This window comes from Botryllus schlosseri, chromosome 1, assembly GCF_051294905.1.
Source record: "Botryllus schlosseri isolate E-star chromosome 1, Bs_hap1, whole genome shotgun sequence".
Lineage (NCBI taxonomy): Eukaryota > Metazoa > Chordata > Ascidiacea > Stolidobranchia > Styelidae > Botryllus > Botryllus schlosseri.
The window spans coordinates 5,429,081-5,451,492 of NC_137236.1; the positions used below are offsets into that span (position 1 = coordinate 5,429,081).

General features: G+C 40.1%; 4 protein-coding genes and 1 long non-coding RNA gene across 6 annotated transcripts in view; 3 read left to right on the forward strand and 2 right to left on the reverse strand.

Annotated features, from left to right (window-relative positions):
* LOC145436771 (uncharacterized) overlaps nucleotides 1-22,412 on the reverse strand; it is a 355,402-nt gene that overhangs the window by 270,471 nt on the left and 62,519 nt on the right. The gene's annotated exons all lie outside the window — the stretch shown is intronic.
* LOC145441576 (uncharacterized) overlaps nucleotides 1-22,412 on the forward strand; it is a 268,801-nt gene that overhangs the window by 244,919 nt on the left and 1,470 nt on the right. Inside the window, exons 2-8 of the mRNA XM_080319505.1 lie at nucleotides 14,158-14,223; nucleotides 14,487-14,628; nucleotides 15,612-15,701; nucleotides 16,586-16,747; nucleotides 17,704-17,852; nucleotides 18,856-18,979; nucleotides 21,428-21,624. Of these exons, the coding sequence (XP_080175631.1) occupies nucleotides 14,158-14,223; nucleotides 14,487-14,628; nucleotides 15,612-15,701; nucleotides 16,586-16,623 (336 nt within the window). The 3' untranslated portion in view covers nucleotides 16,624-16,747; nucleotides 17,704-17,852; nucleotides 18,856-18,979; nucleotides 21,428-21,624. The remainder of the gene's footprint in view (nucleotides 1-14,157; nucleotides 14,224-14,486; nucleotides 14,629-15,611; nucleotides 15,702-16,585; nucleotides 16,748-17,703; nucleotides 17,853-18,855; nucleotides 18,980-21,427; nucleotides 21,625-22,412) is intronic.
* The window catches only part of LOC145433781 (uncharacterized), a 358,802-nt gene that overhangs the window by 32,768 nt on the left and 303,622 nt on the right, over nucleotides 1-22,412 (reverse strand). The gene's annotated exons all lie outside the window — the stretch shown is intronic.
* On the forward strand, nucleotides 5,361-5,868 carry LOC145451965 (uncharacterized). The gene is made up of 2 exons (XR_013919160.1): nucleotides 5,361-5,419; nucleotides 5,639-5,868. It is a non-coding gene; the product is annotated as an uncharacterized LOC145451965 (long non-coding RNA).
* LOC145446191 (serine/threonine-protein kinase polo-like) lies at nucleotides 6,215-10,382 on the forward strand. Its single transcript, XM_080324464.1, has 5 exons — nucleotides 6,215-6,832; nucleotides 7,470-7,624; nucleotides 8,389-8,514; nucleotides 9,177-9,358; nucleotides 9,881-10,382. The coding sequence occupies exons 2-4, from the start codon at nucleotides 7,502-7,504 to the stop codon at nucleotides 9,216-9,218; spliced, it is 291 nt and encodes a 96-aa protein (XP_080180590.1). The 5' UTR covers nucleotides 6,215-6,832; nucleotides 7,470-7,501; the 3' UTR covers nucleotides 9,219-9,358; nucleotides 9,881-10,382.

The following is a 22,412-nucleotide window of genomic DNA, read 5'->3' on the forward strand; positions in this document are numbered from 1 at the left end:
TGGCGAGGTTTCAATCCCTGCATTGAGACAAATTTGGGAAATACTTCGGAAATTTTCATTTCAAACGACTGTTCACTAATTTGATGACAACTTCAAATCGAGAAGGTTTCGCAGACATTACGAAGCCACCCTGATTGACGTTACTATCTCCATATTTTTATTTTAACCTCAAACCCCAACAAGACGTCTCTAAACAGCAATATGTTTGTATCAGCAGGTTATTGGAAAATGGGCAATGAAAATGAACTTCCACGCAACTCATGTCAGACGATCATTATGATGATATGAGTCCTGAGGTTTCAGCAGTTGTGGTGCGGAACTTCCTTATGCTTTCTCAAATTAAAAAATAAAATAAAAATTAGGTTATCAACCATTTTAAAAATTTAGAGGTCTCGCGGACCCCCTGAAATTGATTCGCGGACCCCTAGGGGTCCGCGGACCCCCGGTTGAGAACCGCTGCTCTAAATCTTCAAATAATATCAAAAATTTGCTCAAATGAAGTTGAAGTCAGCCTATACTCCGTTGAGCGCGACTGCTGGAGTTGAGTTTGGCAAGTTTTCTAGAATACGAATTAAGTTTAATCTTCAATAATCGTCTCTTCAGAATGGTTGTGAAAAATATGTTTATTCACAATTTATACAGACATTGACAAAATTGACAAAAATTTCTCGCGCCCCCCAAATAGCCCCTGTTCTAGAACAGTAGTTCTCCAACTTTTCAAGACACACCTGCTCGGTCATTAATAAAAACTTTCACTACCCACTTATCATCAAATCAAAAGGCAAGGTATTGTGAAAGCTTGACCTTTTCTAACTAACTTAGCGAGCTCATACGGTAATCTGCAAGCCTTCGGAACACCACAAATTTTTGCCTAATCACGAACAACAAAATCTATCTCATTACACAACTGATGCATTACTATAGAATACTGATGCGCGAAATCAGCTGTGCATAAACAATAACTTGAAAATTACAGAACCATTATAAAATGATTTTCACAGAAAAAGAAAAAATATTAATGAACATTTACTGCAAATAAGAGAGACTTCAGCTGTGTGAGTCTGGTGTATGTCTTGACCCCAGCGTACCCCCGAGACTGGCTCAGTGTGACCCTGGAGTTCGTGTGATTGAAAAAATAAAATTTGATATCGGACTACACATTTCAATAACTAATAGGCCTACTTGGAAGGCAAATCGCGTTGAGAGCAACAACCACTTTTCAGGCTCTTTAATATTCAGTCAAGAACATCATGTAGCGTCAGCATACAGATATTTCAGTATTTTGTCCCTTCTACAAACCAACTTCGGCTACCGTGATTTTCCAAGTATAGTACGCCCCCATGTATAAAACGCACCCCTAAAATAGCATGTAAATTCTGGGGAAAAGCCTGTACCCATGTATAGTACGCACACTGCATTTCAGTACATAAATAGTTCCGATTTCGTATACGATGTCATTCTGTTTTGCGATGTAACTCTTGAACAATCATTACACAACGATCGCTAATCATTATACAATTAGCGGGATTGTCTTTGAACGATAGTAGATAGCAGCCAAAGCCTGCGAGGCGGGCGGCGCGATAGTTCAGGCTAGCGACACGACATCTTGAGCACGAGGAGACCTTTTACAGATGCGATTGCTAACCATTATACAATTAACGGTATTGTCTCTAAACGATAGTAGATAGCAGCCAAAGCCTGCGAGGCCGGCGGCAAGTTAGTTTAGGCCAATGAATCGACATCTTGCGCACGATGCCTATTATAGATGCGATTGCGCCTAGCTAATGGTTATGTCATGCGCAGCAGGTCTGTTGGAGATGCAACTGATTACGCAAGCGATTATGTCTTGCGCACCTGGCCTCTTTTGTATGTAGAAATTGCGTATGCGATTGTTCAGGCCTGTCGTTGACGCGATGAATTGGCGAGAATTGCCACACATGAGTGTCTATTAGTGACCAGGGATTTTAGATATCCCTGTTAGTGACCTAATTTCGCTCGCGTACAAACTGCATACCAACTCAGCAGGAGATCGCGTGCTCTTGCACACGACTCTCGTTAATTGGATACACGCTTCTCGCTAATTACTACGCGTGATGGCTGAAAGTGATGCGCGATTGGAAACAAACATGAAGAATGAAGATAGGTGTGATTTCAAGTTTTTATCGAGGGAGATTTTTTTCAAGCGTGTTGTTCCCATGTATAATACGCACCCCCCGATTTTAGGGCAAAAAATCGTGAAAATTTTGCGCATTATACATGGAAAATTACGGTAGTCTAATAACACAACTTGAATTATCTAGTTGTCCAAGTCTGATGTAGTGCTAATAAACATAGACTGTCACCATTATCTCGTGAGTAGTCGTTTGTAAGTCTCGCTATGAATTAATTTGCATTTCCTCAAATCATTTTTACGAGCGTTGTCTTGGCAGCATGAAAAATACCAAACCAATTTTCAAATAGTAATGACCCTCCTACTTGGATAGAAACATGATAAGGAAGTGTTTGGATTTTAAAAAGAGAAATTCAGCTCATAATAACTGATTGCTTTACTTCCAACAAATTCAATCACTGATGTATGGCAGTGATAATACAACACTTAGTATTGCATCAAGGAGTGTATGATTACAGTACCGTACTTGAAAAAATCATCTTTAAATACTCAACTTGAATTATCACAATTAATACTACATTCGAGTACGCTACTGGAATCATTGTGCCTGTGCCTATCGGTACTGGTGACATTTTCAACAGTGAAAATTTGAATATTAGAACCAACAATAAGATACCACAATTAAGCAGCTCTATATGCTTCTAACACAAATCATAATGCAACTTGAACCAAACAGCATGAGACAAACATCAATACTTCCAGGGATACAAGCTTTATACGACAACAATAAGTTTGAAGATTTTGAAAATAAGCCAACTTATGCACAATTGCACATGCTGCAATACCTTCTTTGGTATACTGCACACATTGGGGAATGTTCCCCATGATTACCTCCAAGCAATGCACCCCGTGAACATGCTGACAGTTATAGTTTTTGCTTGATATTTAAGTGCTCCCTATTTTCTCATCTCTTTCACCTGGATTATTTCTCTTAATTGACACGCCAATTGAGTTGCATTTCAATTGTGAAATGCAATGCACCTTGTGAATGTGCGCAAACAATAGCCTACATCATTTCCGATCGCTAAAACAAATATGTGACAGTGTCAGATATTTCATTTGCGTTCGTGTACCAGTCAAAGTATTTTTGGGAACGCCGATTGGTGGTGAACATGGGGATCACTTCTTAATGTGTAAAGGCGTACTGAACAAGTGCTGGAGAATGTCAGTGCACGGTATCATAACCTTTTCGAAGGGTTGCCGGTGAACCCAGCCTTACAAAATCGGCCCTCGGGAAATTTTGTATTCACGGATTGAGTAAGCGGGGGAGATAACGCGACGCTCACATACTCTACTTGTTTGTTTTGTGGTATTCATGGTGTTTCTCGAATACTATGGACCTCGGTGAATTCCGCCCCCGAACTATTTTGAATTGAAGCTGGGATATTACGATTGGCGGAGGTAGGATATTAGGGTTGGTGGAAGTGGGATATTAGGGTTGGTGGAGTTGGGATATTAGGATTGCCGGAGGTGGGATATTAGGGTTGACGGAGGTGGGATATTAGGGTTGCCGGTGAACCCATCCCTCGGTAAACCCAGCCTTACAAACCCAGCCCTCGGTAAACCCAGCCCTCGGTGAACTCGGCCCTCGGGAAATTCTGTATTCACGGATTGAGTAAGCGGGGGAGATAACGCGACGCTCACATACTCTACTTGTTTGTTTTGTGGTATTCATGGTGTTTGCTGGAGGTGGGATATTAGGGTTGGGGGAGGGGGGATATTAGAGTTGGGGGAGGGGGGATATTAGGGTTGGGGGAGGTAGGATATTAGGGTTGGTGGAGGTGGGATATTAGGGTTGGGGGAGGTGGGATATTAGGGTTGCCGGAGGTGGGATATTAGGGTTGGGGGAGGGGGGATATTAGGGTTGGGGGAGGGGGGATATTAGGGTTGGTGGAGGTGGGATATTAGGGTTGGGGGAGGGGGATATTAGGGTTGGGGGAGGGGGGATATTAGGGTTGGGGGAGGGGGATATTAGGGTTGGTGGAGGTGGGATATTAGGGTTGGGGGAGGGGGATATTAGGGTTGCCGGTGAATACAAAATTTCCCGAGGGCCGGGTTCACCGAGGGCCGAGTTTGTAAGGCCGCGCTTGGCGCAATCGTGATCTGATCACGCCGTGACTGCGTGATCTACGCATGCCCTGACCTCCTTACAAGATCGACAAATCAGTGGATAATAACATTATTAGTTTAATAATTCATAATAATACTTGTTAATACACTTAATTACAAAAGTTGCAGAGGGCCGAGTTCACCGAGGGCTGGGTTTACCGAGGGCTGGGTTTGTAAGGCTGGGTTTACCGAGGGCTGGGTTCACTGGTAATCGTTGCCGGAGGTGGGATATTAGGGTTGGGGGAGGGGGGATATTAGGGTTGATGGAGGTGGGATAGTAGGGTTGCCGGAGGTGGGATATTAGGGTTGCCGGAGGTGGGATATTAGGGTTGCCGGGGGTGTGATATTAGGGTTGGGGGAGGGGGGATATTAGGGTTGCCGGTGAATACAAAATTTCCCGAGGGCGGAATTCATCGAGGGCCGGGTTCACCGAGGTCCGAGTTCACAGAAGGCGAGTTTGTAAGGCTGAGTTCACCGAGGTCTGAGTTCACTGGTAATCCCACAATCAATGTGCCACCACATCACATGCTGCACACATCGCATTTCAATGACTGCGTGATCTACGCATGCCCTGACCTCCTTACAAGATCGACAAATCAGTTGATAATAACATTATTAGTTTATTAGTTCATAATAATACTTGTTAATACACTTAATTACAAAAGTTCCCGAGGGCCGAGTTTGTAAGGCTGGGTTCACCGAGGGCTGGGTTCACTGGTAATCTTTCGAAGATATATCGGCACTTCTTCGTTATTCCCCACACATCCAGAAGTGATCACCATGAAACCAATAAATGATTCCCATGAACATGTGAAATTTTATAGACGTCAAAATGAATTGTTTTTCGCGTTGGGGTGGGATAGACGGATATTAGGGTTGAGGAGAGGGGAGATATTAGGGTTGGGGGAAAGGGGGATGTTAGGGTTAGGAGGGTTAGGGTTATGATTAGGGTTAGGGGAGGTGGGATATTAGGGTTAGGGGAGGTGGAATATTAGGGTTAGGGGAGGTGGGATATTAGGGTTGGGGGAGGTGGGATATTAGGGTTAGGGGTTTGGTTAGGGTTATGATTAGGGTTGGTGGAATATTAGGGTTAGTGGAGGTGGGATATTAGGGTTAGGGTTATGATTAGGGTTAGGGGAGGTGGGATATTAGGGTTAGGGGAGGTGGGATATTAGGGTTAGGGGAGGTGGGATATTAGGGTTGGGGGAGGTGGGATATTAGGGTTGGGGGAGGTGGGATATTAGGGTTAGGTTAGGGGAGATGGGATATTAGGGTTAGGGGAGGTGGGATATTAGGGTTGGGGGAGGTGGGATATTAGGGTTGGGGGAGGTGGGATATTAGGGTTAGGGGTTAGGTTAGGTGGGATATTAGGGTTAGGGGACGTGAATATTAGGGTTGAGGGAGAGGGTGATGTTAGGGGAGGCGGGATTTAGGGTTGGAGAGAGGGGGATGTTAGGGTTGGGGAGAGGGGTGATATTAGGGTTGGAGAAGAGGGTTAGGGACATGATATCCCACCTCCCCTAACCCTAATATCCCACCTCCCCTAATCCTAATATCCCACCTCCCCTAACCCTAATATTCCACCTCCCCTAACCCTAATATCCCACCTCCCCTAACCCTAATCATAACCCTAACCCTCCTAACCCTAACATCCCCCTCTCCCCCAACCCTAATATCCCCCTCACGTAACCCTAATATCCCCCTCTCCCCAAACCCTAATATCTCCCCTCTCCTCAACCCTAATATCCGTCTATCCCACCCCAACGCGAAAAACAATTCATTTTGACGTTTATAAATTTTTCTGTTTATGTTCATGGGGAAACATTTATTGGTGTCATGGGGATCATTTTTTCGATGTGTGGGGAATAACGAAGAAGTGCCTAAAAAAGATATTATTTATCCAAGCGCTATATAGAGAACATTTGTCGTAATTTAACAGGAATCGTGATATCCGTGTTCTGTTGTGTGATGTTCTTGCAGCCAGCCATTAGCAATAATGGCCCATTGCTAGCTCGGACTGGGAGTCGTCGCTATACTAGCAGTAACATACTTGTATGGAATCTGTGTCCTGTGCTCACACAATTCCCCGCCAGCGGCTTACTGTTATATTAGGCAAAACTTGCCGAGATTCCAGTCGGACTAACAGTAACAGAGATGTAGGCTACCCTGGGCTTCTAGTTCCAGTTCTAGTCTTCTAGTCAAGTCTTTGAACTACAAGTATGAATCAAGTCTGTTATGCATAGTTTTAGACAATAAAACATTTTTATCAACTAGCCAGTAAAATGTTACCAAATGAGTTATTATTGATCAACCTTATTAGACCATATCAGTTTCAGTATCTGTTATTGCACGACATTACATTTTGCAGGCTGATTTGTGTTTTATTTCACGATAATGTAAGATCAAGTTGACAATCGCCAGAGTCGTGTGTGATGATTCTACTGGGAAACGATACAAAGAGGTTGATTTCTTGGCAAAGGGGGGTTTGTGAAATGCTGTGAAATCACGGAAGTCCAAACAAAAGAAGATTTCGCTTGTAAAATTGTGCCTAAGGTGAGTCATGTTTGTTGACGCAAGGAATCTATGTGACTATGTTGTATGCACCAATGCCATCTTTTGTTAACTGTGTCGAAAACAAGGATTTGGTCTAAAGCTTGCAAGTTGTCATTCTCAAATCCAATCTAACACAATGAAGCAGACTTTCACTTGGGCACTATTGTGTTTGCAATGTCGTTAGATTCTACAATTCAGCTTCTAGTCAGAGTTCAAGACTAAGTCCGCCTAGGGCCACGTATTGAACAGCTCATGTAGAATTGCATTTTGGTTAGCTTTAGTGTTTCTCTTCATCCCAAGTCTGGGTTAAAGTGTAATAGTGTTTGAAGGGCTGAATAATTTTGTTGTTTCTGTCTATTTTCCCAACATGCCATATAACGCCACATTTGAATACAAATCAAATACATATTTATTGCAACTAGAACTACAACTCACTCAAGACTAGAACTGCTCCCTTTTCACAACACACAATTAGAGACGTGAACTGCTCACTAGAACTACTTACTTAAACAAAAACTTGCCCCTAGAACTAGAACTACTCACTTTATGAAATGTGCAACTAGAACTACTCTAAATACAGTTAGTCAGTTGACCGTCAACTAAATAGACTGGTAATTTTTACAACTCTAAATTTCAGGCACTGCTCTGTATGAGCATGAGAGAGACAAAATGTATCAAGAGATCAGTCTCCATCGCAGATTGAATCACAAACACGAAGTTGAATTTCACAGATCTTTCCACGACAAGGTTTCTGTCTACATTGTTCTTGAGTTGTGCAAAAGAAGGGTACCGGTAAGCGATACAACTGTCATGTACGTCTAACTGCGGTGGTCGCAATTGCATCAGCTTTGTGAGGCTCATTACCTGGCAGACTTGGAAAACTAGATAATTCTGGTTGTCTAATTAGACTAATTATGGCCAAATGCCAGTAATAAAAGAATATATAATTTGAGAAATGCATGTATGTTGGTATTTTAATATCATTTCTGGTTTACCTGACATATTACAGGAAAACTGTATACGTATAGTGGTAAACAAGCCAAACTTAGTGTAAATACAGTGTGGATATCTATAAACCTTGATTGGTCGTGTCACAGAATACGGAACATGTGTACAAAGCTACTCGCGTTACCCAACCCACAGTGTTGTCACAAAGTACAGTGAGATGGGTACGGTCGAAAACGACCAAGTTATCTTTAATCCATGTGATGTAGAACTGACATTATATTCTTGGTGGTCGCTTAAAAGGTGCATATTTGAACTCCGCAGAGCATTCATATTCATATGACGTCTAAATGACTATCATTGAATACACGATTCGGAATTGAATACTCAGGCAGACCTATTCGACTTTCGCCAATTGACTTTGGCCGACCCCGCATAGCACATTCTGAATCACATATTTCAAAAGTGCATTCAGTCAAAGACTTCATTGTATTCATCGAGATTGTCAACTTAATGCTATAATGGAAGCTTCTTTTAGATATTAGGCTATCAACAAATAATATTTTTGATTTCCTTCTAGCAATCCAATTGTCTTTGTATTTTATTGTCAGTCGCTGATGGAAGTTTACAAAAGAAGCCGCGTCATCACAGAACCAGAGACCCGTTATTACATGCAACAGATTCTGCTTGCAGTGGTTTATCTTCACGATTCTGAGATCATTCACACGGATATCAAGGTAACCTTGCTTGCAGTACTACGTTGCACTAGGTCAGAGGGGGTCAAAACCAATGGACTTCTTGTTTTTCACAGCACTCAAGACATGGGCAACTAGTTATTACTAATTATACTGATTAGAGCGAATGCCTGTAATCTCAATTCGAAGCCAATTATGGTTTTCCTGCAATCGATACAGGTGAAGTGTATACGGTAGTGTGAAACAAGCCAAGCTTGTTATACAGACATTTGCCATTCTTGTGTTTATGAGAATGAATAGTGATCTAATATTATTCGAACTCCATTCAATGTCCAAGGTTTGGCGAATTCAGCAATTCTATTTCAAATCATTTTGAAAAATCTGTGCAGCCACCATTCTAATTATAGTGTAATTTGGAGAAAAACTGTTTGGAAATAACTGTCTAGATATCATTATAAAATACTCTAACATGGAAAAAACTTTGTATCTGTAATGCTAAACCTAGTCCAATTTAAAAAATCTGAAAATTTTCCAGTTTTCCAAGTCTGCAAATACGTTTATCCTGATACTTGAATTCCTTCCTTACTATTTCAAATCCTAATTTGTATTATAGGTTGAAATCCACAAATCCTATTCCCAAAAATATTTATAAAAGTGCGAGTTACTATCTGTGATTTGATTACCATTTGTGATTTTATCACCAGAATATTGGCAAGCAACCCGTCTCAATGAGCGTTTGTAAATGAAGTGCTGGCGAGCGAGTCTTTCAACCATTCAACGGCTACATCCTACATTCCTCAGAAAATGCCCAAAGGCTGCTAGACCATGGCGCCTAGAATTTCGGAAAGCCAACTGCTGCAAAGGCATTCTCTGCAGAGTTTCAACAGTGAGTTTTTTCATAGGTCTTGGCAAAATCAAGTTCCTGATTTGATTCGATTCTGAATTGAGTAAAAATCATCGAGTCGTATACTTGAGTCTCATTCATCATAACTAGAGCCCGATGGATATCATAGTTTTGAGCGAATAATAATAAGTAGCACCTTCACCGTTAACTCCGAAATATTCCACCGATATCGAAATAATATGGCAACTAGCTTAACACATATTTCCCTACCTTCAGAGCATTTATTTGAACTTTACATCTGAACGCCTGTAAGCAGAGTCGGTCCGTAGCAATAGTGCTTCTACTTTTATGGACTACTCAAGTGGGTTTTGCCCCCCCCTCCCCGGGCCTTAACCATTATTAGTACTGATGACTCTGAGACTGTTGCAACAACATCACACAGGGGAAAACCGTTATCATGATTCACGACAAACGATCGGCAACTAAAATATTTTACATACGCTGCCAGAACCAGAACTACTCACTTTTTAAAATCTGCAACTAAAGCTGGTATCTGAATTTCAGGCATTGCTTGTGAAGCAGCATGAGAAAGACAAATGTGTCGAGAGATCAGTTTCCGTCAAAGTATGAATCACAAACACCGTTGGATTTCACAGATTCTTCAAAGACAAAGATTTTGTCTACGTCGTTCTTGAGTATCTAGTGCAGAAGAAGGGAAAAACCATTTCCTCATTATAAACGTAATGTAGGCCTACCTCTAACTGTGCCGGTCGAAGATGCATTAGATCAGTAATGTTCATGACCAGCAGACTTTGACAACCAGATCATTATTGTTGTATACCGTAATAGATTAGGCTAAATAGGGCGAAGTACTTGTGATGTAATTCAAATCTAATTATTCAACTAATTCTACATATGTAGTGTGAAACGAGTCAAGATTGGTGAACTATTCTCATGCTTATGATAATCAAGTCCGATTTGACATGAACTGAACTTGGTTTCTTTTCCCAACTAGGTAATTAAATTCAAATCTTATTTGGATGAATGTGTTCAATATATGTCCAATTTACTTTGGATCATATGATCATTTTTTACTGACACAACTATGATCACTAGGGCTGGTCACAATGATGTGATGACTCAAATCTGAATCGAGTATCAATTCTAATCATTTGAGTCGAGTAGTAGGAACTGATTGTTTCGCGTACGGTACTGACAATATACGCTCCCTGCCACAAAAGGGAAAAATTATATTCTAGGGCAAGTTTTTGTTGCTGTTAAATCCCTGGAAAGTTACATTTATTTTTGAAAAAAGTTGCCGAAGTTGCATTTTGACAACATTTTGCTTGGTTGACTAAAAAAAGAGGTCAACTTCCCAGATTGACTAAAAAAGGGTCAATTTTCCGGCTAAGCTCCCGAAATACCCGTAAAAGCGTTACTTCGGTGCTGATTTACGGTGTTTCAGTCGGATTTGGTCGTTTATTTCACCAAAATCGAAAATACTTTCATGAAAAATCGAGAAAGTTGCATTGTGAGATTCCTTCAAACAGCTTAAAACAGCATTCTACATATCTTACGACTATTTAGGAAGCTGCCGGAAGCTGTAAAAAAAGTTGCAAAAGTTGCAAAAACTTGCCGTATATATTACCAATAAGCTGAACTGAACCAATGGGAATTATAATTCCGATAATATTTCTCACTTTGAAAAGCGGTAAACCTCGATTGGTCGTATTGCAGCATACAAAACATTGTAGTACAAAGCTACTCACATTACTGAAAATGACATTTCTGTGAAGTCGTGATCAACCAAAAGCATTGTCACATAGTGCGATGAAATAGGTAAGGTCATAATACTGCCAAATAATCTTTATAATGTGACTAGAATCGGCATTATATTCTTTGTGATGTTGCTATGACGTTAAATGAGTGGCTCAAACTCATTACTCGATTCATAATCTAATCACTCAGGTCCTCTATTTTGGCCAGCCCTATTTATATTACGTTCAGTATCAAAAAGCAAATATTAAATGAAATTTATAGATTGGAAGGTTCACCGCTCTGCAAAAACTGTTATTGAATTTGACCGTCCATCTAACTGAAAAAGGTTGACAACCACTGATTTAGGTGTGTCCAACAAATAATATTGTTTTTCTCATTCTAGCAAACCAATTACCTTATATTTTTGTTGTCAGTCGCTGATGGAAGTTTACAGAAGAAGGTGCGCCATCACAGAACCGGAGACTCGTTATCACACAACACATTCTACTAGGTGTTGTTTATCGTCACGATTGTAAAATCATTCACAGAGCTATCAAGGTAACATTGTATGCAGTAGTGCATTCATAAATATTATGTCAAAATTATGTCAAAACCAGAGCCGACTGATAATTGGTTTGCCAATTTAGGGATAAAATAATGCCCATTATGTAGGCTACCAATAACGTAAAGTGATTGTTGGCGCTACAAGCTCTCTGAAGTGTACTCGTACAAACTACTGGATTTTCATCATGTGCAAGAATAAATAGAATTGCTCACTTTTCCAAATTCTCTGCTAGAACCAACGAGCATTGAAAATCTGCTTCTAACTAACTACTACACAACTCGCTCATGATTGTTTAGTGACAGAATAACCAACGAGCTAAGAAATATCGGAGATAGAATTGGCATCTCAAACTGACGAGGTTTCGAGTTTGAAACGGGAGTGGTTTCGACCCCCAATACTCAACCAGGCCTATAATACTGTTTGACGTGGTGACTCTGAGCCAGGGTTGTAATGACTCGAGTCATGACTCAACTCGAGTCAAACTCAAGTCGCGTTTTTTTGGTGACTCGACTTGACTCGTGTGAGTTGTTCAAATGAGTGAAATGACTTGACTCATGACTAGGACTGTCACTGTAACTCCGTGGTATAGTAAAGTCACCACATAATTGGTATTTCATATAGCAGTCCTGATACTTGAAAATAGGGCCAGAAACTGTTGAACTGAGGAAAATAACCATATTATGAATGCCAGCCATTCTATATCTCTCGAGGAGAGTTGAAAAAGTGAACGCGATTTTACTGATAACTGAACCGTGAACATGATGACTTGGACTCGGACTCGAGTCAAAACACTATGATTTATACTCGGCTCTCTACAGAGCTGACTTGGACTCGGACTTGACTCGGCGATGAATTGAAATGACTCGAAATGACTCGAGTCAAAACTATGGAAGTGAGATTGACTTGTGACTTGGTTACAACCCTGCTCTGAGATAGCAAAGGCTGCAATAATATCATGCAACAGTGTACTAAGTATCATGACGACATACGTCTTCTAGTTGTCTACAGCTACATTTTTTTTAAATGCACAACTTGAAGTAGAACCATTCGCTATTCAAGATTCGAGATTCTACAACTAGAACAACTATTATATTACGTAACTGAAACCAGAATTCCTCATAATGGCAGTAGTTAGTAGTTTGTTGGTAGTTTATACAAATCTGTATACCCGAGTAATTGAATATAAAATTTGTATTGACAGCTTGGAATCTATTCGCTGAACAATATGGAGGTGAGGGTTGAAGATTTCGACGAGATGTCATTCTGGCTACCAGAGTCGGCCAAACAAAAAATAATTTTTGCCGCCCCCCAATTATATTGCTCCGCAAGTTATCGGAAAGAATGGGCACAGTTACGATGTGGAGACCTGATCGCTGAGCTGTGTTTTGTGAGTATATAAAAACATTCATTTGGAAATTTCTTAAAATGGATTCCTACGGGTATCAGTGGTTGAACTGGGAAGATTCGAGCAACTGAGTGAATTGAATCTGAATCCCGTATTGGAAATTTGAGATGAGTTTTCGAGTATCACTCAATATGATGTCATAACACACCTATTTCATTGCATTTCGTGACAATGCTGTGTGTTGATCACATCTTCACCGAAATGTCATTTCCATTAGCTTGCATAGATTGGTGCCGCATGTTTTGTATGCTCTGACACGACCAATCGACATTTCAAGGCTTCCACAGTGGACAGTAGGGTTGTTCAAAAATTACGTTTTTTTTCGGATTCTAAGGATTCACAGGATTCACCGATTAAATTGTTAGGTTGTCTAAAAAGACTACACACCAAATTTGGCTCAATTTCAACCAGCCGAAGCCGCGGCAGAGCCAATTGAGTTTTTTTTTAAATCATTCAAAAAATAGTTGAAGTGCTTCTTGGAGGTACAGAACTTCAATATACATTTCAGCCAAATATATTCGGGTTCAAAACAATGAAAAAAATGTTTCAATTTTTGCTGGCAATCCCATGAAATTGTCATGTTGCCGAAAAGAATGAAGCACAACAATTTTGCTCACTCCCAACCAGTAGTAGTGAAGTAGTTGCAGTTGAAAATTTCGGATTTGCAAAAATAGCATTCATGGTGGGTAATCCCAGAATGATTGATTGGGTAAAAAACTCAAATAACTTTGCTTCTATGGTTTGGAATTGCATCAAATTTCTTTGCATCGTTTTTTAGACAACTTAACAATTTCATGGGGTTGACAATTAAATTTAGAAAAAATTAATTTTATTTTTAATAAATTCAAAAAATGTTTTTGGCTCTGCCGTGACTTTGGCTGGTTGGAATTGAGTCAAATTTTGTGTGCAGCCTTTTTTAGGCGATCTTACAATTTAATCCGTGAATACGCGGAATATGAAAAAAGTTTTTTTGAACAACCCGAGTGGGCAGTGCTGCCAATACTACAATTTTTTGTCGAGTATCAAGGATTGTATCATTTCGGTGCTTGAAAAATCATCTCTCATTACTCCACTTGAATCATTGTGCCCAGCCTTAAATATTGCATATTGCAGAGACTTCTAACGATATTATCAGCGAGGCTCGGCAAAATCCAGCATCTTGGTGATTGGATTAAGAAGGTAAGTATCAAGCGTCAAGTTAGGGTGTTCTTGTAGCCTGCATCCTGCCAACAAGCTGTGTGAATGCGAGTTCTTGTCTGGCTCCATACCGAGTATATACTCTGTCTTTTTACGAGATCATAAAACCGTTCAATCCACATTTTAACCTAATATTGAGTTTGCGAAGAAAATGAATTTTTCCAGCCCCCGTCACAATGGCAGCGCTATTATTTCGAAGTTTTATCAACTTATTTCTTTACTTGACAAGTACTAATTATACAGAGACACGGAAGCACATATGTGACAAACAAGAGGCGACCATCATCTGTAGTGATCAATCGTCGGACTTTCATGTGGCAGAATTGGATGCTCAGCTCATGAAATTGATGCATAACAATCCAACTTTGAAGTCTGCTATAAATATGGGTTGGTATTTATGTAATCAGTAATTGATTTCATTTTGAATCAACTTCCCTCTTAGATGTAGGCCTACTTGTACAAAGCAGAGATTTTATGCCATTCATGACTGTCCCGACAACTGAAGAATATCAAACATTCTCTGTGAAAATCAAGTTTGTCAAATGATATTGACACAAATCTGGCCGATATCTTGAAATCCATGCTAATCTCAAATGAGTCAAGTACTAGAGATATGATAGTTCCAAATTACGACTTTTGCTCGTATGTGACGTTGCCGAGAAGATTGTTTGCACTTGGGCTGTGCGGAATGAATCGGGTCGTATGCTTGAATCTGAATTGCGCATTATTTTTAATAATTCGAGTCGAATAGTGAGAAACGATCGGCTCCAACACTGAAATCCTGCGCTCCTTGTCATTCAGAGTTGATTGATCAATGAAAATGATTGCTTCCATACTCTTGTCCACTGTGTAAAGCTGTAAACCTGCATTGGTCGTATCGTAACATACTTAACATGTGGCACGGGCATGCACGCATATTACTTGAAATGACATATCTATGAAGTCGTGATCAACAAACAGCATAGTCGCAAATTGCAATAAAATAGGTGTGGTCAAAGTAATGCAAAATTGTATTTAATGTGATGTAGGACTGGCGTTATATTGGTTGTAGTTAGGCTGCATATTTGAACTTTCCACGTCATCAACACTGGTATGGCATCATAATAAGCTCTACTCGAACACTCGACTCGAAGCCTCGACTCTATATTACCCAGCCCTACTTATAACAAGTCAGATATCAAAGAGGCAGCATGAAATGAACTTTTGAATTGGGAAGCTTCATCGATTAAAAAAAATTTTGTCGAATTTTACGGGCCCGACAAGTCAAAAAAGTTGAGAACCCATGATTTAGATGTTCCCAACAAATAATATTGTTGTTTTCATCCTGTCAATCGGATTACCTTTATTTTATGTTTCCAGTTGTTGTCTAGAAAAAAGATGTGCCATCACCGGAGACTCGTTATTGCATGGGACAGATTCTGATTTTAGTCGTTATCTTCACGTTTGTAAGAGGTATCAAGGTAATAATTGTAGTGTAGTTGACTAGTAAAACTAATTCGAGCGAATGCCTGTAATCTAATTCTAATGTAGTTTGTCAAATTTTTCAATGCTTTCAATAATCTAATTTCTGGTTTTCCTGAAATTGCTAGAGTAGAAGTGCATCTCGTGAAACCAACCAAGTTTGCTGTACAGACATTTGCATTCTCGCGCTTATTAGAATAAACTCTGATTTGATATCAACTGAACTTCATTCCATGTCCAAGTTTTGTAAATTCAGTAATTCTAATTCTAATCTAATTTTGAAAAATCTGTGTCGCTATCATTCTACACTGATTTAGAGAAAATCTATCTGGCTTTAACTCAAATTCAAATCTAATTCGTAAAAAACTGTGTAGCTGTCATTCAATGTTCCCTCTAAGCTGCGCACGTGCGCAAATTCGCAGTGATGAGACGGTCTCTGCGCACAGAAAATCTATGTTGTGCACAAAAAATCCGAAGTGATGACCTTTTGTTGTTAGTCGTTACGCAATATTGTCCAAAGGTCTGAGCAGACTCGTCAAAATGTAGAGGGAACATTGCTATCATGTAATTTTCTGATTTGGAAAAGCTGTCTATCTATAATTCTAATTCAACTCTAGTATGGATAAAAAAAACTTGGCAGCTGTGATTTCATTCGTAATCAAATTTGGAAAAGCTGAAAATTTTCTAGTTGATCAAGTCTACAAATAGGTTTATCCTGATACTTGAATCTCTTCCTATCGAACCACGGGAATAGGTAACTATTTCAAATCCAAATATTGATTGATATTATGGTTTTAAATCCACAAATCATGATTCCTGAACAATCTCATAAAAATATGAGCTACTAGTTGTGATTTTGTTAATATCTGTGATTTGTCACTAGAATGTTGGCATGCGACCGCTCTCAACGACCCTCTGTAAAGAAAGTGCTGCAGAGCGAGTATTTCAACGGCTACATTCCACAGAAACTGCCTACAACCTGCTTGACCTGACGTCCAGGTTGTCGTAAAGCCAACTACAGCGAAGGCTTTATAAAGTATCTGCAGTAAGATTTTTTTCTAGCTCTTAGCAAATTAGACTTCGTGTTTGATTCGATTCTGAATCGAGTATCACGTTTCGAGTCTCATTTATTACAGCTAAAGCCAGACCGATATCATATTTTCAAGGCAATACTGATAAGTAGCACTTTCACTGATAACCACGATAGATTTGGCCGATATTGAAACAATATATGGCAACTAGCTTAAGGCACATTTCCAAACCTTCAGAGCGTGTATTTGAACAACTTTAGGGCCGTTGCTGGACTTGGACATGAAACATACTGGAAAGACTGCATCCGTATGAGGAGGCAGTCAGTAACAATAGGAGCCTACATCATTTATTCAGAATACTCGAGTAGGTTTTGCCGTATACTTGCAGTATTTCTCAAGTCACTCAATATGTACTGTACATGGCCATGATATGTAACAGTTCAGTTTTTCGGTAAAACTAGTTCTAGAATACTTGCTTTGAAATCAATACTTCTGCTAATGCTTGAGTAGAAATCGCAAATAATAGTTTTCCCTGTTACCATGTCGTGACGTCACAAAAATTGCCGATATTATTACCTCTCATAGCCGATATAGTTCCAGCTCTACTATAGACTCGATATGACTGACCAAACGATATCATCGGCCTGGCTATAATTACAACTTATTTAAATAAACCTCATCTCCTGACACTCATGAACTGTAAATATCTCCTGATTGTAAAATTCATCTCTAGACCTAGCTCTAAACACATTCGCATAGGGCCGCATACGGAACTGCTGAAATAGAATGACCATTTTTGATTAGTTTTAGTGACTCAATTCTTCTCAAGTCCGGGTTAAAGATCCCTAATTAACCAACTAATATGCCTAACTGATGATACGAAATACTGAACTTCATACACAAATAGAACTAGAACTACTCACTTTTCAAAATCCGCAACTGAATCTAGCACCCTGTATCTGAATTCCAGGCAGTGCTCGCGGATGATCACCAGAAAGACAATATATCTCAAGAGATCATCTCCATCGCAGTTTGAATCACAAGCATGTCGTTGGATTTTTTGGATTCTTCCAAGAAAAGGTTTTTGTCGACATCGTTCTCGAGTTTGTGCTAAAAAAGGTAAAAGCATTTCCTTGTTGAAACTGTAATGTCTCTCAAACTGTGGAGGTCGCAATTGCATCAGCTATTGCAGCTATTGTAATGTTCATTTCTGGCAGACGTTCACAACTAATTGATATCAAGTGTACTGAATTTGGGTGTATTACTTCTGCAAATTTAGTAATTCTTCTCTGATTTGTGAGAAAATTACTTAGCTGTAATTCTAATTCTAAGCACATTTGAAAAAGAACGGTAGCCATCATTTTAATCTAATTTGGAAAAATTTATCCAGCTGAGTACTCGGATCTGAATCGAGTATCAATTCTAGTGCTTCGAGTCGAGGTGTGAGCCATGAATTTTGTTTGAGTATACTGGAATGATACACTTTCTGCCACAAGAGTCAAAATGATTCCTAATAAACCAAGCTGAGAGTTGATTTACCAAAGATAATTATGGTTTCGACAGTATTTCTCACTGTGGAAGGCTGTAAACCTGAATTGGACGTACGCAGCATACGAAACATGTAGTACAAAGCTGCACTGGTTACTGGAAATCACAGCTGTGGAATCTTGATCAACCGACAGCATTGTCAAAAACTGCAATGAAATATCTGCTGTCCAAAAATTGCCAAATAATCTTTAATGGATGCAAAACTGGGATTGCACTCTTTGTGGTTGCATCAAAGGTCATTATTTGAACTTTATACATCATTCACGATGTTCTCATGACATGATGAGGTTTACAGGAATACTCGATTTGACTCGAAGGCTAATACTGGGTTCAGTTTTAAATCAGTCTTGTATTCCATTTTGCACAGCCCTACGTATAATAAGTCAAATATCAAAATGGCAGCGTGATATGAAGTTTCTAACTTAGAACGTTCACCGATATGCAAAATTTGTTGTTGAATTTTCACCTGCACTCGAACTCAAAACGGTTGAGAACCACTGATTTAAATGTACCCAACAAATACTGCTGTTGATTTCATTCTATCAATCCGATTAGCTTTGGTATCTATTGACAGTGGTCGATGAATCTGGACAAAAAAAGACGCGTCATCACAGAAGCAGACTCGTTATTACATGCGACAGATTCTGCTTGGAGTTGTTTACCTTCACGATCGTAAGATTATTCACAGAGATATCAAGGTAACATTGTTCGCGGTGGTTCTAGACCAGTGGTTCTTAACCTTTTTTCCTCCAGCGCCCCCTTTCAAAAATTATCGTGCTCCAGCGCCCCCCAACTTCATATTGTAAGGAATGTAATAAAGACAATGAGTAAGAGGGAGGGCCGTAACAGCACTTCGTCCACCCCCCTAAAAACGATTGCCTTGCGCACCCATAACGTGATAAACCAAACTTCTGAGGACTTCGCCCCCAAGAACCCCATAGCGTGATTTCGATGGTCAGCAAAGTTTGTGTGGCCTGGTCGCCCTAGGTACCAAAATTTTCTATAATGCATGAATGGATAGGTGGTATTTACATATATAAGTCGCTATAAACTTTTTATCCTCTCAGCCCACGTAATCAGATTTACCAGTAGCGCTGAGTGAGCTGTTGTATAGGAAAATAAAGGGCACGTAATTAATAAATAAACATATTCGGGCGTGCCCGTAGGTACAATTAATTCGTTACCAGGGCCGTAACAGCACTTCGTCAGCCCCCTCCCCCAAAACAAAAAACGTTGGTCTTAGAACCCCATCGGGTGATAAACCAAACTTCCGGGGGGCTTCGCCCCGAGACCCCCATTCGGCTGTCCGCTATTTGCTGATACTAGTCATCTACATTTGCCTATTCTCACCTAAACGCGCGAAGCGCGAATAATTTCACTAATTAATGATCGAACTGGTCAATATGATCGGGAATTGCATGTATATTGAGATCAATTTTATCCTCTCTCTGCTCACGTAAACAGCCCGGTAAAGCTGAGTGATGTGTGATTGAAAAGGTAGGAAGCCTCAATAATAATTATACATCTTCGGGCGTATACCCGTTGGCAGGAACGAAACGGCACTTCGTCAGGCCCCCAAAAAAACTTGGGTCTTGGGCTCCCATAGGGTGATAAACCGACCGCCCCCCATCACGTTGTTCGCTTTTGACACGGAATAGCTGTACTGTTTAGCGAGCCAGTGCGAAGCGCGAAAACTTTCGATTATTTATGCTAAAATCGGTCAGTAAGATCCGGGATTGCATTTATATTGCTATCAATTTCTTGTCCTCTCTGCTCACGTTACCAGATTTACCGGTAGAGCTGAGTGAGGTGCAATGTTCCCTCTAAGCTGCGCACGTGCGCAGTGCTGACACGGTCTCTGCGCTGACACGGTCTTTGCGCACAGAAAATCTACGTTGCGCACAACAAATCCGAAGTATTACCTTTTTTAGTCGATATACGCACTGTTGTCCAGGGGTCAGCACAGTGAGTTGTTGAGTGTGCGCAGACTCATCAAAACTTAAAGCGAACATTGTGAGGCTTCATGGAAACTGTAGGGCCCGTTACTAATAATTAAACATATTCGGGCGGGCGAACCCGTTGGTATGACTTCGTTGCATGATGTTATTTCGTGACCCCCTGTCTGCAATATCAAAAAATATAGAATCGCTCAACGGGGATATCGCCCAACAGGAATATCACTGTCGCCCAATCGTACTAAACTAAAAGACGCACACGATTTCAGATTGGTATTTCTTCACTGACATATAATTTTTCCCTGCCAGATGGAATTCGTCTTCTGGGGTTCAGATTGCCAAGACAGGAACATTCGGTCTCAGTCATTCAGGCGCCCGTGGACAATTAAACCTATATGTATTTTGAAGGCTATATGTAACGAAGTTTTCGGTGTTAATTTGCTCTGAATACTCATTAAGGATATGTCCTATCACCACATCATCTACTGCGAAGCCATTTTTCTCCAGCGCCCCCCATACCGCCCCCCTGAGCCCAGCGCCCCCCATATCGCCCCCTGAGCGTTTCCGCCCCCCTTCAAAATCGCCAGCGCCCCCTGGGGGGCGCTGGGGGCAAGGTTAAGAACCACTGTTCTAGACAGTGCAAACTGCTGGATTTTTTATATGTTTAACTACAACTAGAACTAATCAGTTTTAAAACCTCATCTCACACTAGAATCAACAAGCGTTGAAAAACCGCAACGAACTAACCAAAATATAGCCAAGTACTCACTGATAATTTGATTTAAGAATTACGAATGAGCTAAGAAATATTGGAGATAGAATAGGCATTATAAACAGACAGGGTTTTGGGTTTCAGACGGGAGGGTTTCGACCCTGTAAAACTACCCCGGGTTATATCACTGTCTTCTGTTAGTGATGACTCGGAGTTACCTATGTTCACAAGATCACCACACAACAGAACACCAGCGTCATGATGGCATGCATTTTCAAGTTGTTCGGCTACTAAATTTCTATTACAATGCACAACTTCAACAAAAACTGCTTACTTTTAAAATGCGTAAATGTACAACTAAAACTAGAACTACTCAAAAAATTAGCAGTTACTCTAGTTTGTCATAATTTAATTGGATGGATAGTTTGATGTAAAACTCTATATACTTGTGTAACTTGATGTAAAATTTGTATTGGCAGCTGAAGAACCTCTTCCCAAACAATATGGTCGTGAAGTTTGAAGAATTCAGTTGAGCCACCAAGGTCGACTGTGACAACCACACAATGAATATGTCTCTTAGTGGCACTGCGGCAATCCCAACTATTATTGACCCAGAAGTTCTCGGCAAGAATGGACACAGTTTCGAACTGGACACCTGGTTGCTTGGCTGTGTTTTGTGAGTATGATGCACCAATAGCACCATTGTTCCGGGATTTTTTATAAAAATAGGTCGCGAGGGTCTTAAATGTAGGTCTGGGCGAAATCGAGTACCTGACTGATTCTATCCTGATCCGAGTATTCGGCTTCAGGTTGAGTATTTGAGTATCACCTCTTGTGACGGCATAACGTTTTGAAAAATGTGGAAAGTTCAAATATGCGACTACAAATAATGTAATGCCATTTCTACACCTCCCTACATAATTTTGTATTTTTTGAACCATACCTATTTAGTTCCACTGTGTGACAGTGCGTTGCTTGATCACGACTTGATATATATGTCATTTCCACTAACACTGAACCTTTATACTAAATATTTTTTAAGCTGCGATACGACCAATTGAGGTTTACATCTCCCCACGTTTTAAAATGGGGGCAAAATTATAATAATTCTTGTTGATAAAATTAACTGTTAGTGGCAAGAAGCATATCATTTCAGAACTGGAAATAATCATCTCTTACTTCTCGATTCGAATCATTGTGCCAGCACTAGCAACAAAATATGACTTGATAATTTGATGCATGTTTTTCTTTATCGTAGGTATATGCATTGTAATCGCTTGAATGCCAGAATGAATTCCGCAAAATAATCACCACCAGCTTTTGATCGTATCAAAAGATATCTCTGACTTTGGGGTTGATATTTTGCCTTTTATTCTAATATGTTCTGCAGTATTGGGATGACCGCGTCAACTTGTTCAAGTGTCTTGACTTAACTCGAGTCATATTTAAAATCGAGTAACTTGA

What these genes read in the sequence shown, in the direction of transcription:
- LOC145446191 (XM_080324464.1), top strand. Translation starts at nt 7,502, where the DNA reads ATGTATCAAGAGATCAGTCTCCATCGCAGATTGAATCACAAACACGAA. An exon ending in TGTGCAAAAGAAGGGTACCG is followed by an intron (nt 7,625 to 8,388) that starts GTAAGCGATACA and finishes TTTTATTGTCAG; the next exon opens with TCGCTGATGGAAGTTTACAA. An exon ending in TCATTCACACGGATATCAAG is followed by an intron (nt 8,515 to 9,176) that starts GTAACCTTGCTT and finishes TTTTATCACCAG; the next exon opens with AATATTGGCAAGCAACCCGT.